General features: G+C 44.1%; 1 protein-coding gene across 3 annotated transcripts in view; it reads left to right on the top strand.

Annotated features, from left to right (window-relative positions):
• Nucleotides 1–1605, top strand: part of FZD3 (frizzled class receptor 3) — a 106338-nt gene extending 104733 nt beyond the window's left edge. For 2 of the 3 annotated variants that reach the window (XM_072143838.1, XM_072143837.1), the window contains 2 exons: nt 44–280; nt 428–1605. In XM_072143838.1, coding sequence (XP_071999939.1) covers nt 44–280; nt 428–641 — 451 coding nt within the window. In that variant the 3' untranslated portion in view covers nt 642–1605. The remainder of the gene's footprint in view (nt 1–43; nt 281–427) is intronic. The other variant, XM_072143839.1, reaches the window with a different exon arrangement.
• Nucleotides 1606–15988: the final 14383 nt, after the last annotated feature.

Raw genomic sequence — 15988 nt, 5'->3', positions numbered from 1 at the left:
GCATCAGGAGGTCTTCTAATATTTGCTACGTATGTTCTCTCAGCAGAGGTGTCCATGAAAGTCGACAAGTTCTCCAGGAGCCGGACTTTGCTCAGTCGCTTTTACGAGACCCGAATACTCCGATTATCCGGAAATCAAGAGGAACCTCAACTCAGGGTACATCAACTCATGCCTCGTCCACCCAGCTGGCTATGATAGATGACCAACGGAGCAAAGCCGGCAGTGTGCACAGCAAAATGAGCAGCTACCATGGAAGCCTCCACCGCTCCAGAGACGGAAGGTGAGTGGGATATTACGTGGCGGCATCATTTGGTCTTCTTGGTGGCATCTTTAGGTCTTTCTTCTCTTACAGACCTTAGAGTAGATAAAGCTTTGCAGGAACTTCCATGTCTGACCAGACATTGACCATGTGTTGTCCTTCTCCTAGGTACACACCATGTAGCTACCGAGGAATCGAGGAGCGGCTCCCCCACGGCAGCATGTCTCGTCTCACCGATCACCATTCTGTACACAGTAGCACCCACAGACTCAATGAGCAGTCAAGACAAGGTAGTATTAGAGACTTAAACAACCCCCTGGCTCACATCACACATGGTACCAGCATGAACCGGGTCATCGAAGAAGATGGGGCAAGTGCCTGAAGGATGATTTAGATGAAGAGACACAACAATGAACATCGGCACACAACACATCCCGGTCACCTAGTGACTATTGCACATCAGAATGGACCACGTAGGACAATGGTTCCTGACGTGTATTGTGTACTCATCGAGCAGAAACAAGGACTCTTTCATTCCAGATCACAGGACCATAAACTGCAACCATCTGGACCCATTGGAGTCAAATCTCCCAAAATGTCCACCCATGGTTCCATGGTTCATGATAAAATTATCTCCTGGTGCTTTCTTCCTTTGGAGATGTTCTCCTAGATCGTTGTCTTGTCCCTAAGGGTGGTTCATCGTTTGTCTGTCATAGAAACACTATTGTATCACCGATTCTATCCCCCTCTTTAACACTCGGACTCCGAAATTATTTATTTGATCAATTTTCTAGTCCCATGTCCACTTTTGATTGCTTTTCCCAATATTCAGTTTCATAGAAGTGGAGGAACTTCCGAAATGAGTCCCTAAAGCTGAACAAAGACCTCAATGTCAGGATCTCCTCTCTCATGGTCATCACTCTCAGCACAGTGGTCACCACAGCTCCAAGAAAAGTCAGCGTAGTCAGTTGTACAACACTAGATTTGAAACTTAAAGTATCCCCTTAAGCAAAATGTGATGGTGACCATGGACATGAGATGCCAACTTTTCAGGTGGGACCAGAATAGCTTATCCAACAATTTGAGCCTTTCAAAATTCCTGAAGAATTAGTTAGTAAAAGTTGAGTGTCTGTTGTGGTCTCCAATCTGTTTTGAAAACTGATGCGCCAACTTGTAACTTTGACTCGACTCCAGTCAGATTGAGTTGTGCAAATTTTACACAAATTGACAAGTGAGGAAACATGAGATGTTGATGCAGATTGGTCTTCTTCTGTTGGCCAATGATGTCTGGAAGGTACAGATAGTAAGTGGGCCTGGGATACAGGAACACAAAATCCAAAACTAGTCTTGTGGATTTTTGCAAATATTCTCAAATGTAACCAACCACCAGAACCTCCAGTGGAGCATCTTGGACCCTTCGTTGGAGCTCTATTCTTTATTCTATTCTATTCTCTATTCTCTATTCTTGGACTCTCCATTGGAATATCTTGGGCCCTCCATTGGAACTTCTTGGACCCTTCGTTGGAGCTTCTTGGACCCTCCATTGGAACTTCTTGGACTCTCCATTGGAACTTCTTGGACCCTCCATTGGAACTTCTTGGACCCTCCATTGGAACTTCTTGGACCCTCCATTGGAGCTTCTTGGACCCTCCATTAGAACTTCTTGGACCTTCCATTGGAGCTTCTTGGACCCTCCATTGGAACTTCTTGGACCCTCCATTGGAACTTCTTAGACCCTCCATTAGAACTTCTTGGACTTGTCTATAGCACTGGAAAAGTCAATGTGGGAACGTACAGCGAGCCCGGCATAGACATCTGTGTGATAGGAAACGATCTTGTAGATACGTGAAAAAAAGGAATTTCTTGTAACTTTTACATTTTTTTTACGAACAAAAAAATGGTATTTTCTGTATTTAAGCCAGTTTTTTTTAAACTACTGAAAATTGTGGGTATAGTACATTATTTAAAGGGAGCCTGGCAGCAGCTGTGACCATAGACTGCAGCCAGTGGTAGGTATTGTCCCTGGAGAGATATGTAATCATACCACTGTGTATGTTAGTAGCAGCAGGACTGTGAAATATGGATTTACATTCAGGACAGTTGATCTCACACTACTGTGGTCTTAGCTGTAGTGCCTAACCAGAAGCCTCTCTATAGCAGAGCAGCTGTGAAGCAGAGAGCACAGCAGTGTGAGGATGCACCCACATGGCACTTTCATTTTTCACAGTTCTGCAGTTACTGATGATTAACAGCTATCCACGGACAATACCTGACACTGCCTGCATGGTCAGACCTTCTGACGAGTTCCCTTTAACCTCTTCCTAGTCAAGGGAAGAAATGAATTTTTTTTCTGTTTTAAAGAAACATCTCGGAGGTCAGTACTGTCACTTACATCACTGGACTCTGTCAAGTTTACAGTAACCTAGTCAATATCAGTAACAAAATATACATACTGCACCCCGTGTCAGAACATAGTGGAGAGATTTGTAATCCCACCTCTGTGTAAATTGTTAGTAGAAGCAGGACTGTGAAATATGGATTTATATTCCAGGATTGTAGCTTCTACAAGTGCTCTGGGGGTGTGTCCTCACACTGCTGTGCCCTGTGCTCTGCATTAAGTTCCTTCACAACCCCTCCCCTCTACTTTAAGTGAAGGCATCTGGTTGGATACTACAGCAGTCACATAGAGCAGAGGGGAGGGGATTTAAAGCAGCTGGATACACAGAGCACAGCAGTGTGAGGACACGCCCCAGCTGCAGCTATAATTCTGAAATATAAATCTATTTCTTACATTCCTGTTTCTATTAACATGGTCAAAACTTCTGACCGATCCCCTTTGAGGACTGATATAGTCACATGTCCATATTGTGTCTCCCTGCGGAGCATCATGGGATTGAGATCTGTAACCCCGCCCCTCTGTATGGTTGTCCTGTAGATTGCTGTACTTTTATTTGCACTGGGTTGTGTAGATTTATACTGTGCCTACCTGTTTACAAGGCGCCGCCCTCTGATCTGTTTTTGTGTTAGCACTTTATATAATGAGTGTAATAAGTGGGCGGCTCCTGTCTGTAGATGTACATTTCAGTTTAGAGAGAGGTGGAATTTTTTTTTTTTTTTGTAATAAAATTTCTGTGAAATATATAAAAAAAAGTTTGTGATTGTTTTTATTTTTACAATAATATGATGAGTAAGTCACATGACCCTTGCCTGGCTCCTCCCCTACACAGTAATGACGCCTATATGTGTCACATGACCTGGTGCCATAACAGAATCTGGTGGATCAATCTGCTGTAACCTGGAAAAATGGGAGTGTGTTAAAAGTTTGGGACTCTAAGGAATGTAAAATATGGGTTGTACTTTATCCACGTGTACTGGGGGTGTGTCCCCACACTGCTGTGCTCTGTGCTCTCTGCAGCCACTGTTGGGTACTGTCCCTGGAGAGATGCGTAATCAGACCTTTGTGTATGTTGTTAGTAGCAGCAGGACTGTGATATATAGATTTATATTCCAGTTTTGTAGCTTCTGGTGCACTGGGGGGCGTGTCCTCACACTGCTGTGCTCTTTGCCCTCTTCAGTCAGTTTTAAGTATTATTCCAGGGTAGATATGTAATCAGACCTTTGTTTATGTTGTTAGTCATAGCAGGACTGTGATATATGGGTTTATATTACAGGATAGTAGCATCTACAAGGGCACTTTGACCATGTCCTCACACTGCTGTGCTCTGTGCTTTCTGCAGCCAGTGTTATGTATTGTTCCTGGAGAAATGTGTAATCAGACCTCACACTGCTGTGCTCTGTGCTCTCTGCAGCCAGTGTTATGTATTGTCTCTGGAGAGATGTGTAATCAGACCTCACACTGCTGTGCTCTGTGCTCTCTGCAGCCAGTGTTATGTATTGTTCCTGGAGAGATGTGAAATCAGACCTTACACTGCTGTGCTCTGTGCTCTCTGCAGCCAGTGTTATGTATTGTCTTTGGAGAGATGTGTAATCAGACCTCACACTGCTGTGCTCTGTGCTCTCTGCAGTCAGTGTTATGTATTGTCCCTGGAGAGATGTATAATCAGACCTCACACTGCTGTGCTCTGTGCTCTCTGCAGCCAGTGTTATATATTGTCCCTGGAGAGTTGTGTAATCAGACCTCACACTGCTGTGCTCTGTGCTTTCTGCAGCCAGTGTTATGTATTCTCCCTGGAGAGATGTATAATCAGACCTCACACTGCTGTACTCTGTGCTCTCTGCAGCCAGTGTTATGTATTGTTCCTGGAGAGATGTGTAATCAGACCTCACACTGCTGTGCTCTGTGCTTTCTGCAGCCAGTGTTATGTATTCTCCCTGGAGAAATGTGTAATCAGACCTTTGTTAGTAGCAGCAGGACTGTGATATGTGGATTTATACTCCAGGATTGTAGCTTCTCCAAGTGCAATGGGGGCGTGTCCTCACACTGCTGTGCTCTGTTCTCTCTTCAGCCAGTTTTAAATATTGTCCCAGGGTAGATGTGAAATCATAGTTGTGTTTATGTTGTTAGTCATAGCAGGACTGTGATATATGAGATATATATTTCAGGATTGTAGCTTCTACAAGTGCACTTTGACCATGTGCTCACACTGCTGTGCTCTGTGCTTTCTGCAGCCAATGTTATGTATTCTCCCTGGAGAAATGTGTAATCAGACCTTTGTTAGTAGCAGCAGGACTGTGATATGTGGATTTATATTCCAGGATTGTAGCTTCTGCAAGTGCAATGGGGGCGTGTCCTCACACTGCTGTGCTCTGCTCTGTCTTCAGCCAGTTTTAAGTATTGTCCCAGGGTAGATGTGAAATCATAATTGTGTTTCTGTTGTTAGTCATAGCAGGACTGTGATATATGAGATATATATTACAGGATTGTAGCTTCTACAAGTGCACTGGGGGCGTGTCCTCACACTGCTGCTTTCTTGTGAAGCAGTTAGATGCAGAGAGCTCAGAGCACAGCAGTGTAAGGACATGGATTAGCTCCAGCACAACTGCTGATTACCTTCAGGTAGTTCCATATCGATTAGTTGGGGTATTGCTAAAGTGAATTATGAGCCATCATATACCAATACACAGGAGGTAAATAATACCGCCACCCCATGCCCATGTATAACCAGCCATTGTTACTACACACTACCACCCTGGGGCGATTATGGCGGCACATACTATGTCAGCAGATACGGGCCAAGTGTCTCATCCATTGGATTTTTTTATTCCAAATTTGAAGGCGGAGACAGGAAGTGATGAGTCCTATGGGAGGAGCCAAATTACAGGTCCTGCCCTTTCTGCCAGGGATTGTCATGCAATCTCCTTAGAACACTGGACAGTAAAAGGGTTTGTTCACATTTCCCTAGAGAACATCTGGAAATAAGTGCAAAGTTTGATCATCGAGAAGTAAACTTTATCATTCAGACCACCCCTTTAATTAAGTGGTATCTCCTGCTGGGTGCATTTATCCCAGTGTAATGGGGCAGTCTATCACAGGCAGGCAGGGGTGTCTGCATGTAGCTAATACCTATTTAACAGCTCGTTTGCATCAAGACATAAATTAACCTCCTTAATCTTTTCTGGTTTCTTTAACAGCGCTTAGGATGTAATCTCATCAGAGCCCCCCGGATCACGGAATAAGCTCATAAAGAAGTATTTTCCGGCTGCCGCACATAAATCCCTCTGAAAAATGTGAGGCCCATGTCTACTAAACGAGTGAGGGCTGTATAGAAAATAAGAGCCTTAGGCAACAGAAGACGTAACCTCAGCCTGGATAATACCGCCATATAGTGCTGAGAAAATAAGGATGAACTTTAGGTCAAGTTTGTAGGACTGACCCACCAAATTCGGGACTGTTGGAAAAAAAACACCATATACTACCCCCCAAAAAATATGAGCTCTCACTCAGGGCAGATGGGAAAGGCTGTGAAGCAGTTCATTGCAGAGAGCTAAGAACACAGCAGTGTGAGTGCTTTTCACTGTGCTCCAAGAAGCTATAAAGGAAACCTACCATTTGATGTGATGCATTATGAAGCAAACATACCTTAAGACTGCTGTAGCTGCACTGATGCAGGAACATATCTTGTTTAATCCCTGAACTGAGCGGTTTTGCTCAAAAAACTATTCAAAAATGATCAACAATCTTGTATAAAGTTGTAGAATGAAAATAAGATACAATCGATCTCCTCCAATATACACTGTGTGAATACACCCTGTAATGTAAGAGCAGTAACATCTCTGCACCCCGAGGTGTCCTCCCAGGGGCGTCACCTGTTATCCTGTGTGTGGGGGCAGGTTGTGTCCCGAATTATATATTTACAGCAGAAGATTTATGGTTTTATAAGAAAATTGTTACACTGTAGCAATAATAAAGGGAACCTGTCAGCAGGGGTGACCATACAGACTACTTCCAGTGTTATTTATTGTCCCTGGAGAGATGTGTAATTAAACCACTGTGTATGGTGTTAGTAGCTGCAGGACTGTGATGGATGGTTTTATATTTCAGGACTGTAGCTTCTCCAAGTCACACTGCTGTCCTCTTTGCTCTCTGCAGGCAGTGTATTTTCCCTGGATAGATGTGTAATCATGTGTTTGTGTATGTTGCTAGTAGCAGCAGGACTGTGATGTATGGATTTATATTCCATACTTGTAGCTTCTCCAAGAACAGTGTGGGGGAAGGGCAGGGGCGGACTGGCCGATTGGATCAGGGCCGGTCCTGGGCTGCTGGGGCCGGTGAAAAATAAAAATACATGTAACGCACCTTTCCAACGCTGCCCCCCAACTGGATTCAGTCCGGCCACAGTGACAACAACGTACGCGCCGGCGGCGCACAGACCATGACGTTGGCAAGCGGCTGACGTCATGGTCTGTGCGACGCCGGCCCGTACGGAGCTGGCACCGAGGCCAGACTGGGATCACGTAGGGGAGCAGCATCGGAAAGGTGCGTTACATGTGTTTTTATTTTTATGTACTGGGGTGGGAAGGGGCTGGGCTGGCTGTATACCGGGGGCTGGCAGTAAACCAGAGGGGGCTGCTGTATACAGGGGGAGGCTGTATAGTGGGGTGACTGGCTATGTTTAAAGGGGCAGGGGCTGCCTGGCTATATGTAAAGGGGTGTTGGCTGGCTACTAGTGATAGTAGTTATATTCTTGTACATAGGGGGCAGTATTATAGTAGTTATATTCCTGTACATAGGGGGCAGTATTATAGTAGCTATATTCCTGTACATAGGGGGCAGTATTATAGTAGTTATATTCCTGTACATAGGGGGCAGTATTATAGTAGTTATATTCCTGTACATAGGGGGCAGTATTATAGTAGTTATATTCTTGTACATAGGGGGCAGTATTATAGTAGTTATATTCCTGTACATAGGGGGCAGTATTATAGTAGTTATATTCCTGTACATAGGGGGCAGTATTATAGTAGTTATATTCCTGTACATAGGGGGCAGTATTATAGTAGTTATATTCCTGTACATAGGGGGCAGTATTATAGTAGTTATATTCTTGTACATAGGGGCAGTATTATAGTAGTTATATTCTTGTACATAGGGGGCAGTATTATAGTAGTTATATTCCTGTACATAGGGGGCAGTATTATAGTAGTTATATTCTTGTACATAGGGGGCAGTATTATAGTAGTTATATTCCTGCACATAGGGGGCAGTATTATAGTAGTTATATTCTTGTACATAGGGGGCAGTATTATAGTAGTTATATTCCTGTACATAGGGGGCAGTATTATAGTAGTTATATTCTTGTACATAGGGGCAGTATTATAGTAGTTATATTCCTGTACATAGGGGGCAGTATTATAGTAGTTATATTCCTGTACATAGGGGGCAGTATTATAGTAGTTATATTCCTGTACATAGGGGGCAGTATTATAGTAGTTATATTCTTGTACATAGGGGGCAGTATTATGGTAGTTATATTCTTGTACATAGGGGGCAGTATTATAGTAGTTATATTCCTGTACATAGGGGCAGTATTATAGTAGTTATATTCTTGTACATAGGGGCAGTATTATAGTAGTTATATTCCTGTACATAGGGGGCAGTATTATAGTAGTTATATTCCTGTACATAGGGGGCAGTATTATAGTAGTTATATTCTTGTACATAGGGGGCAGTATTATAGTAGTTATATTCTTGTACATAGGGAGCAGTATTATAGTAGTTATATTCTTGTACATAGGGAGCAGTATTATAGTAGTTATATTCTTATACATAGGGGGCAGTATTATAGTAGTTATATTCTTGTACATAGGGGGCAGTATTATAGTAATTATATTCTTGTACATAGGGGGCAGTATTATAGTAGTTATATTCTTGTACATAGGGGGCAGTGTTATAGCAGTTATATTCTTGTACATAGAGGGCAGTATTATAGTAGTTATATTCTTGTACATAGGGGGCAGTATTATAGTAGTGATATTCCTGTACATAGGGGGCAGTATTATAGTAGTATATTCTTGTACATAGGAGGCAGTAATATAGTAGTTACATTCTTGTACATAGGGGGCAGTATTATAGTAGTTATATTCCTGTACATAGGGGGCAGTATTATAGTAATTATATTCTTGTACATAGGGGGCAGTATTATAGTAGTTATATTCTTGTACATAGGGGGCAGTGTTATAGCAGTTATATTCTTGTACATAGAGGGCAGTATTATAGTAGTTATATTCTTGTACATAGGGGGCAGTGTTATAGCAGTTATATTCTTGTACATAGAGGGCAGTATTATAGTAGTTATATTCTTGTACATAGGGGGCAGTGTTATAGTAGTTATATTCTTGTACATAGGGGGCAGTATTATAGTAGTTATATTCCTGTACATAGGGGGCAGTATTATAGTAGTATATTCTTGTACATAGGAGGCAGTATTATAGTAGTTACATTCTTGTACATAGGGGGCAGTATTATAGTAGTTATATTCTTGTACATAGGGGGCAGTATTATAGTAGTTATATTCTTGTACATAGGGGGCAGTATTATAGTAATTATATTCTTGTACATAGAGGGCAGTATTATAGTAGTTATATTCTTGTACATAGGGGGCAGTGTTATAGCAGTTATATTCTTGTACATAGGGGGCAGTGTTATAGCAGTTATATTCTTGTACATAGAGGGCAGTATTATAGTAGTTATATTCTTGTACATAGGGGGCAGTGTTATAGTAGTTATATTCTTGTACATAGGGGGCAGTATTATAGTAGTTATATTCCTGTACATAGGGGGCAGTATTATAGTAGTTATATTCTTGTACATAGGGGCAGTATTATAGTAGTTATATTCTTGTACATAGAGGGCAGTATTATAGTAGTTATATTCTTGTACATAGGGGGCAGTATTATAGTAGTTATATTCTTGTACATAGAGGGCAGTATTATAGTAGTTATATTCTTGTACATAGGGGGCAGTATTATAGTAGTTATATTCTTGTACATAGAGGGCAGTATTATAGTAGTTATATTCTTGTACATAGGGGGCAGTATTATAGTAGTTACATTCTTGTACATAGGGGGCAGTATTATAGTAGTTATATTCTTGTACATAGGGGGCAGTATTATAGTAGTTATATTCTTGTACATAGGGGGCAGTGTTATAGTAGTTATATTCTTGTACATAGGGGGCAGTATTATAGTAGTTATATTCCTGTACATAGGGGGCAGTATTATAGTAGTTATATTCTTGTACATAGGGGGCAGTATTATAGTAGTTATATTCTTGTACATAGGGGGCAGTATTATAGTAGTTACATTCTTGTACATAGGGGGCAGTATTATAGTAGTTATATTCTTGTACATAGGGGGCAGTATTATAGTAGTTATATTCTTGTACATAGGGGGCAGTGTTATAGTAGTTATATTCTTGTACATAGGGGGCAGTATTATAGTAGTTATATTCCTGTACATAGGGGGCAGTATTATAGTAGTTATATTCTTGTACATAGGGGGCAGTATTATAGTAATTATATTCTTGTACATAGGGGGCAGTATTATAGTAGTTAGATTCTTGTACATAGGGGACAGTATTATAGTAGTTATATTCTTGTACATAGGGGGCAGTATTATAGTAGTTATATTCCTGTACATAGGGGGCAGTATTATAGTAGTTATATTGTTGTACATAGGGGCAGTATTATAGTAGTTATATTCTTGTACATAGGGGGCAGTATTATAGTAGTTATAGTCTTGTACATAGGGGGCAATTTTTATTAGTAAAAACAAACAAAAATTTACAATACATTCTTGTCAGAATGAAAAATAAAACAATTATTTAACAGAGATCAAACACATCAGCAAAATAATGAATTTAGAGTAACTTCAAATTAAAAAGTCCATCACTGGTAATAAGGGAAAAAAAGAAATAAACAGAATTCCATGACATATAATCCATCACTGTAGATTTATGTTCCTCCATAACTGAACATTCTCACTCTTTTTCCTGAACTCTAATGATTGGATCCACCTCAGCTCTGACAGTATCTGTGTGACTGCGGTCATGGGCTGGAAGGACTCATTATGGACGGACACTCTGGTCCTGGTGTGCCAGTGGTAGTACTTAGTTACCGTGATGATGAGGTACATGGTCCCCCTGTCGATGCCGGCTACCTGTGGTGTCACCCCATAGATTACATCAGGGTAGGCCAGAGACTGCAGTCTTGGTATCCTGAGCCTGCGGGACACCTCCTGCCATATCTGCCTTCCTCCCTGGCACTCGGTAATGAAGTGCTGCATCGTCTCCTCCTGCTGACAACCCAAGGGGCACATACGGTCTGAGACACTTAAAAACTTTAAATTGCCCCTAACAAAAAGCTTCCCGTGCAGTGATAGCCAAGCAATGTCGCATAGTTTTGCAGGGAGCCTAGGACTATTGAGGAGCTTCAGACTTTTCTGCAATGTGGCCGTTGTGCAGTCCCTCAGAGCTGGCTGTAAAGTATAAAAGGTCCTACAGACACTGGTGTAAAGGTCCTTCCTGGTCTTACTCTCCAGATAGGTCTTATCTATTCTCCACTTTTTCAAACACCTGAGACCATACTCCAGATACTGGGGGAGGAAGCCAGGAGTCCACCGGCCCCTCTTGAGACTGCCGCCTCGCACCCAAGACTCTGCAAAAGGCAATATCCAGTCCCTGACACTACTTACCCACAGGAGATCATTGTTTGAGTCCAGGCATCCAAAATTAACTTTCAGAAACATGGAGTCAAAAAAGACCCTTGGATTTAACATATCCAGCCCACCCTCTCTCCTCTGCAGGTAGGTGATCCCTCTTTTTACTGGGTTCAACCTGTTTCCCCATAAAAGCTGGAAGAACAGGCTAAAGAGCCTAGCGGAGAAAGATTCTGGCAAAGGAAAGACGACAGAGACGTAGAGGAAGACAGGGACCAGGTAAGTCTTCAGCAGAGTAACCCTTTCTCTATAGGTCAGCCTCCAGTTCTTCCATCGCTGAACCTTTACATTTCCGGCTTCCAACTTCTCTTCCCAATTTAGTTTGGCATTATCTTCCCTCCCGAATTTAACCCCAAGGATTTTAATATGGGTGGAGGCCTTGGCGAACTGTGGCAGATCAAAGCCAGGAGCAGCATCCAATGTCCAGAAAGCTTGACTCTTCTCTAGGTTGACCAGAGACCCGGAGGCCTCTGAGTAACTTCTGATGGCTGCAGATAACATCTCCACCTCATGAGGTTCAGATATCACCACAGTCACATCATCCGCGTAGGCGACTACCTTCAAAGGCAAGCAATGGGGACCGGCACCCCCCGAAAATCACACCGCTGCAGTGATCTCAGGAACGGATCGATGGCAAACACATACAGCAGTGGACTCAGGGGGCAGCCTTGCCGTACCCCTGCCTCTACTTCAAAAGTGTCCCCCTGCCAACCATTGATCAGAGGAAAGCTCTCAGCCTCTCTATACAAAGTTCTCAGCCAATCTATAAATTGTCCCGGAATACCGTACTTTGACAAAGTGGCCCATAGATAATCGTGATCAACCCTGTCAAAGGCTTTAGCCTGGTCCAGACCTACAACATATCTCCCACACCTCAGAGCTTTACATCTCTCAAACATCTCCCTTATCGAGATGACTGCTCCAGAGATGTTCCGCCCTTTTACTGTGCCGTACTGAGAGCCTGCCAACAGTGCCGGGGACAAACAGACTAATCTAGAAAACAGAATTTTTGCCAAAATCTTCCGGTCAACATTCAAGAGGGCGATGGGCCTCCAGTTCTTGATGTCACTAGGCTCCTTACCTTTGGACAGCAGAATAAGGGAGGACACTCTCATGGATGGAGGCATCAGGTGATTCTCTAGACAATTGGTAAAAACATCCACAAGGATCGGGGCTAAGAGGTCTCTGAACTTCTTATAAAATTCACATGTTATACCATCAGGACCTGGTGCCTTCTTCAGATGTAACTTATCAATGGCCTCTTTAACCTCCTCCTCTGTTATTCCTGCTGTCAAAGGAGAAAAGTCCAAATCTTTAGTGTCAGGACCTGGAGTTGCCTCCAAGAATTGAGCCATTTTCTCTTTATCCAAAACCTTCTTCTGAAATAACTCAGCATAGTAGGATCTCACCACCCCCAGGATACCCTCCCGAGATTCCTGCAAAACTCCCTGGGAGTCAGTGAGACCTGTGATCGATTTTTTTGCCACACGTTCCCGGCAATTTTCATATGGATCTGGAACCCCCAGAGTCCCGTAATCCCGTTCTACAACAAGAGACGTGTAGCGGCTGTACTGATACTGCTTTATTTCAGACTTCAGTCGGTCAATCTTTTGTTTGTCCCCCCCTCCCGCCGAATACAGTGACTCCAATTCTCTCCGCTTGAGATACTGGCTGTACTTACGCTTACCCTTCTTCACTGACAGTCTCTTTAAGAGGGACCTGATCTCCTCCTTGACGTTCTCCCACCAGTCAGATATGTTGTCATAGAAGTCTTGTCTCTGGAGCTGGTCCTGAAAAAGGGAGTGAACACAATTCTGGACACAGACATCATCCAGGATGCTAGAATTGAGCCTCCATAACCCCCGACCAATATCCGAGCGGTTAGAGGCTCCCATACAAAAAAATAACGCCAGGTGATCAGAATATGGGACGACTCTCTCACTCATCCCACTAACAGTCTCTGAAGGACTTACAAACGCCATATCTATCCTACTGCTCCTGTCAGCACAGGAGTAGGTGTACTTGGGTTTCCTGCCACCCAGGGTAAACACATCACATAGATGGGCCTGTGATATAATGCTCTTTAGGACTTTGGAGTCTCTGACCACTGCTCTGCCCGAGGATCTGTCACCCGATGTCATGGTAACATTAAAGTCACCCGCCAATACTACAGGGATTGAGGTAAACAGATATTGTTTTACCTCATTGAATAGCTGGATTCTCTCAGTCACTGTCTGTGGGCCATAGATGTTGATCAGCCGGAGCCGCCTACCATGGATGGTCACCTCTAGCACCAGGCACCTCCCCATAGCGACCTCCGTCAGCCTGTGCACCGTTACGTCTGTGGTGTTAAACAGTATAGCGACCCCGGCGTACGGCTCCACAGCCAGTGACCAGTAAGAAGGACCAGACCGCCACTCACGCTCAGCCTCACGGAGATGCCCTAAGGTGGTCAGACGGGTCTCCTGCAGGAAGATGACATCCGCGTCAAGATATCTCAGGTGGTCATATACTGCGTGTCTGGTCCTTCTTACTTTAATGCTGTTAACATTGCTAGAAGCAACTCTTAGAGAGAATCCAGCCATCATAAGGAAACAGAAAAACAGAGCAGCGACCCCCATCATCATGAGTCAGAGTCAGATTCCCTCTGCCTACCACCAGTCTCCATGTCTGACAGGGGGTCTCCAGCTTCAGAAGAAGGGGGCTTCTTTTTTGTCGGAGGGTCTTCTGTATCCCCGTCACACTCATTATCAATGCGTTCTAACTCACGCTCAAAATCTCCATCTGACTCTGATAAGACATCATATCTATTAGAAAGGACCATAACCCCGGCATCACCACTGGCTTTTTTCATGGTCTTAGACCAGTGATGGCGAACCTTTTAGAGACCGAGTGCCCATACTACAACCAAAACCCACTTAATTATTGCAAAGTGCCACCAGACAAATTTATACTCCCTGCTCTGTCACAACTTTCATTCATATCAGCACCTGAGGACACCAATAAAGCAGAAAATAGTCCCAGATAGCACTGTCACTTTAAAATAGCTCTGTGCACAGCAAGTCCTGGGTTGTCTGGGACTTAAGGAAGATACCTGGAGTCCTCTCTGGTAATAGCCTGGGTGCCCACAGAGAGGGCTCAGAGTGCCACCTCTGGCACCAGTGCCATAGGTTCGCCACCACTGTCTTAGACCCTGCACCATACTCTGTCTCAGGCTTACGGGAGGATTTGTCTTTTTTCTTTCTTTTGTTCTTTTTGGCCTCCTCATATTCGGTAGTAGATGTTATAGAGGCTGCTGCCTGAGGCTGGTCCTGAGTGACAACCTCCATATTCTGCTGAGTGCGGACTGCTCTCTGAGGTTCTGGCGCAGTATCACCTGACCCCTGCTGTACCTCCTGCCTAGTTAGTATTAGACCTGACATCAAGGCCTCCTCCTCAAAGGCGTCTGCCTCCTGTACTATCTCATCATCTGAGAAATCCCTGGTGATGTTATGCCAGGCCTCCGGGCAATCCTTGTGTGGGTGCCCAATCTCTCCGCAGAGGTTACATCTGACCGTCTCACAGGTGGCACTGAGATGGCCGACCTCCCCACACAGGTTGCACTTTACTACTGTGCATACTTTGGCCACATGACCGATCTTACCGCATCTAAAACACTTTCTCGGCTGCCCGAGATAGAAGCAGACACCTTTCTCTCTGCCTATGAAGAAGCTGTTGGGGAGGTGCAGGGTGATGTTATTATAATGGCGTAACTTCACCAGAACCTTCCACCCTCCAGTCCAGATACCGTCGGCGTCTCTATTCTTGGTGAGGTCAGACACAAGATCACAATGGCGCCTGAGCCACACCAGAATATCCTGAGGGGGAACTGACTCGTTCCAGAAGATGACATTAACCACCACAGTACCTGACCTGGATATGGGGACAAACGTGAACTTACACCAGCCCTCAGTGTCCCTGAACCGGGGGAATTTATCCCAGAACCTGTCCAGACTAGACATAAGCTTAAAGCTGACATCATAGCCCTGTCTGTCTGGAAGGTTGATGACCGCCAGGATATCATCAGGCGTGAACCCCATCTGGCGGCACAGGAGATCCCGCACCACAAACCTCCTATCTGGGAGATCTTCCTTAGCGCCTCTGTTCTTAAAGCGCACCACATTCCTCCTCTTAAACGCCTGCCCTGAGTATTGTGCGCCGGAGGTGAAGGAGGGAGCGCCGGGCAGCTATGATATTGTCACGGATTTCCCCCCCAGGTCCCGCTGTGTCCCGGCGCTGTGTCCGCATAGTAAATAATTTGAAAGTCTGAACTCACAGTACAGAATGGCTTCTACAGACATCGGGAGGGAATCCTTTTCAGAGAAGTGTCGGGCTTAGCGGAGAGCAGGGACCACGTCATCAGCTTCAGATCAGCATCTGTCCATATATGGTCACTGCATCTCCTAGGGTTCCCCAGAGCAGACATCGGGCAGGGAATCCTTTTCAGAGAAGTGTCGGCTTAGTGGAGAGAGCAGGGACCACGTCATCAGCTTCAGATCAGCATCTGTCCATATA

The sequence above is a fragment of the Engystomops pustulosus genome, chromosome 3 (genome assembly GCF_040894005.1).
Source record: "Engystomops pustulosus chromosome 3, aEngPut4.maternal, whole genome shotgun sequence".
NCBI lineage: Eukaryota > Metazoa > Chordata > Amphibia > Anura > Leptodactylidae > Engystomops > Engystomops pustulosus.
This window is presented reverse-complemented; position numbering and strand designations above follow the sequence as displayed.